At 54.7% G+C, this 2,965-nt stretch overlaps 1 protein-coding gene across 1 annotated transcript in view; it reads left to right on the forward strand.

Moving 5' to 3' along the window:
• Positions 1–2,965, forward strand: part of POLR3C (polymerase (RNA) III (DNA directed) polypeptide C (62kD)) — a gene marked incomplete at its 3' end in the record, with an annotated part of 4,974 nt that overhangs the window by 178 nt on the left and 1,831 nt on the right. Inside the window, exons 2-8 of the mRNA XM_010288687.1 lie at positions 470–728; positions 1,059–1,244; positions 1,384–1,472; positions 1,860–1,964; positions 2,163–2,255; positions 2,432–2,512; positions 2,914–2,926. Coding sequence (XP_010286989.1) covers positions 470–728; positions 1,059–1,244; positions 1,384–1,472; positions 1,860–1,964; positions 2,163–2,255; positions 2,432–2,512; positions 2,914–2,926 — 826 coding nt within the window. The remainder of the gene's footprint in view (positions 1–469; positions 729–1,058; positions 1,245–1,383; positions 1,473–1,859; positions 1,965–2,162; positions 2,256–2,431; positions 2,513–2,913; positions 2,927–2,965) is intronic.

The following is a 2,965-nucleotide window of genomic DNA, read 5'->3' on the forward strand; positions in this document are numbered from 1 at the left end:
GCCTCGGCTTTAGCCCGGGCGCGATCGGAGGTGTTAGATGACGCAGCGTGGACCGCTCTGATACCAGCCCGAGCTCTCGGTCATCACTGCTGCTGCTCCTGAAGGAGAAACTGGTAGAAAAACCTTGAGAAGGACAAATGAGCGCTTTGATGCTTGTAAAAAAAAGAATAAAATCAGGTGGGTTTTCTTAAGCGGGAGAGGTGGTTTGCTATCTCACTTAAAAAGTAGCCTGGGAGGGAGGAGAGTAACTCTGACGTCTCCGTAGAGAGCAAAGGCAGGGAATAGAGTCCAGAGGGATGCGGATGACACGCAGGGAATGAGATGGTGACACAAACAGCGGCAGCTCAGCGCCGGGGCAGGTCACAGTGCAGGGAAAATAATGGCTGTATGTAGAGGAAATGCTCCGTGAAGGGGGATGAGCACGGCATGGGCTTCTCTGTTGCGTAACCAAGCCGCGCTCTGCCTCGGGCAGGTTAAGAAAGCCCTTTGCGTCCTCATCCAACACAACCTGGTGACGTACCAGCTGCAGAAGCGAGGTTTCGTGGAGTACGAGGCCCAGTGCAAGCGGGTTCTGCGGATTCTCCGCTATCCCCGATACATCTACACCGCCAAGACCCTCTACAACGACACGGGCGAGCTCATCGTGGAGGAGCTGCTCCTCAATGGCAAGATGACGATGAGCGCGGTGGTGAGGAAGGTGGCGGACAGGCTGACGGAAACGATGGAAGGTGGGAAGCTCCTCTCCTTAAAAATCAGGATCTGGGAGCGGGACGAAGTGCAGCAGCTGCTGGAGGCCAGTTTTGCTCGGTGAATGTAATACCGGGGCACTCTTGGCTGCGTTACAGTGGAAAGCTGGCCATGAACTTGGAGAAGGAGCCACCCAAAGTGGCCTCGCTCTCAGAGGGGTTATAAATGCTTCCCCCCACCCCAAAATGGCCTCCAAGCAACATGTTCACGGTGGTTCTTTGGGGACCACAGCGTTACCTCGTCCTCTGGAGCCGCAGGAGCAGCTCAGGGCTGGCAGCGCTTGACACTGCTGTCTCTCTCCTCTGGCCTAGACGGGAAGACCATGGATTACACTGACGTCTCCAACACGTTTGTACGCCTGGCGGACACGCATTTTGTACAGAGGTGCCCGTTGGTCCCCGAAACCCCTGAGAACCCCGATGCACCGCCTCCCCCTGCGCCCACGTTGGTGATCAACGAGAAGGACATGTACGTCGTGCCCAGGCTGAACCTCGTAGGTGAGAAGCCCCTCGGGGTAACCCCGGGTGCTACCAGCTGGTTAGTGGGGTGTTTGGGGAGCGCTCGGCCACGCGCCGTTCACCTGAGACCGTGCCAATAGTGTGTTTAAAAGCAGACGCCGTCGTCTTTGTTCGACAGGGAAAGGGAAGCGGAGACGGTCATGCGACGAGGAAGAGAACGGTGAACACAAGGCTAAAAAGCAGAAGCAAGATGGAGAAAGCTCGGAGGTACGGGGGACGCTGAAGCGATGTCGCCCTCGGCTCTGCGGGGGCTGTAAATCGGAGCTGGGTCTGCAGCACAGGGCAGCGTGGAGGCAGCTGCCTGTTGGGCAGGACGCTGCCTGTCTCTCGTGTGTAACCGTGGCTGGGGACACAGTACTCTCCCTGTCCTGCCAAGGGCTGAGCTCCTTCCTCCTCCTCTGAGCTCCCGGGCTCGAGCAATCCAGTGTCTTCCCAAACACATTCTCCTCAGGAAACCAAACAAGCGGTTTTGTGGCTCCTCTCCCTCAGTTTTTGTGGCTCCTCTCCCTCAGTTTTCTGGCTCCTCTTCCTCAGTTTTTGTGGCTCCTCTCCCTCAGTTTTCCGGCTCCTCTCTCTCTCACTGTTCCCCCACAGCCTCCACCTGACGACGGCATTTACTGGCAAGTCAACATCGACCGCTTCCACCAGCATTTTCGAGACCAGGGGATCGTCAGTGCCGTGGCCAGCCGCATGGATCAGGTTCGTGGAAGCGCTCGGAACCCCCTGCAGTCGCTTCCCACGTTATGGGGGGGATCTTGATGCTTGTGGTCATGGGGAGTGGGGTTACATCCTGCTCCGGGCCAGGCAGGGGTGGCCCACATTCGGTTGCTGCTGCGGGAAGAGCCCAGGACAGAGCTTCTTCCCCACTAAGGGTCGTTTTCTTCCCCCCAAAACCAGACCAGCAGCGAAATAGTGCGGACGATGCTGCGGATGAGTGAAGTCACCACGTCCTCCAGCGCGCCGTACACCCAGCCGCTCTCTTCCAACGAGGTCGGTTCCTGCCCCTGAGAGGTCGGGGTGTAGCCGAGGCCTTTCTCCACTCTCACGGCTGCGGCACTGGGTTTGGATCGGGCCGGAAAAGTCTGGAAAACACCTGCAGATTTAGAAAAACCAAGTTATTCCATTTTACCCCCCTTATATTCCGCCTGTATTTTTTCCTCCTGTAGATATTCAGATCTCTTCCAGCTGGATACAACATTGTGAAGCAAGTTTTGGACCAGTACCTCACCCTGTTAGCAGACGACCCGGTAAGAAACACGTGATTTTCTTCGCTGCCCCAATGCGAGAACTCGGTTGCGTGAAGACGTTGAGTGCCGCTCGATGGCGGCTCCGCGCCGAGGCCGTGCCACTCGCTGCGTCCCTTCAGCCACGCACTGGGGAGGCCTCAGACCGAGGGAAAACCCGTTTTCCGCTGATATTTAAAAGATACTGAAAGCGTTAAAAAAATAGGGGCGGTGTTCTTAGGCTGTTAAGGTCAGAGATTGTTTTTTATTTTTTTCCCATAAAATTATGTATTACTCTTTCAATCAAGACTTGATGAAAATCAGGGGGTTTATTGCTTAATTATGGGATTTATTTTTTAAATAAATAATTTAATTTTAAATAAATAAATAATTAAAATTTAATTATTTTTACTCTTTTCTTGTAGCTCGAGTTTGTGGGTAAATCCGGGGACAGCGGCGGGGGGAGGTACACTCTTC

The sequence above is a fragment of the Phaethon lepturus genome, unplaced genomic scaffold (genome assembly GCF_000687285.1).
Source record: "Phaethon lepturus isolate BGI_N335 unplaced genomic scaffold, ASM68728v1 scaffold22586, whole genome shotgun sequence".
In the NCBI taxonomy this organism is placed as follows: Eukaryota; Metazoa; Chordata; class Aves; order Phaethontiformes; family Phaethontidae; genus Phaethon; species Phaethon lepturus.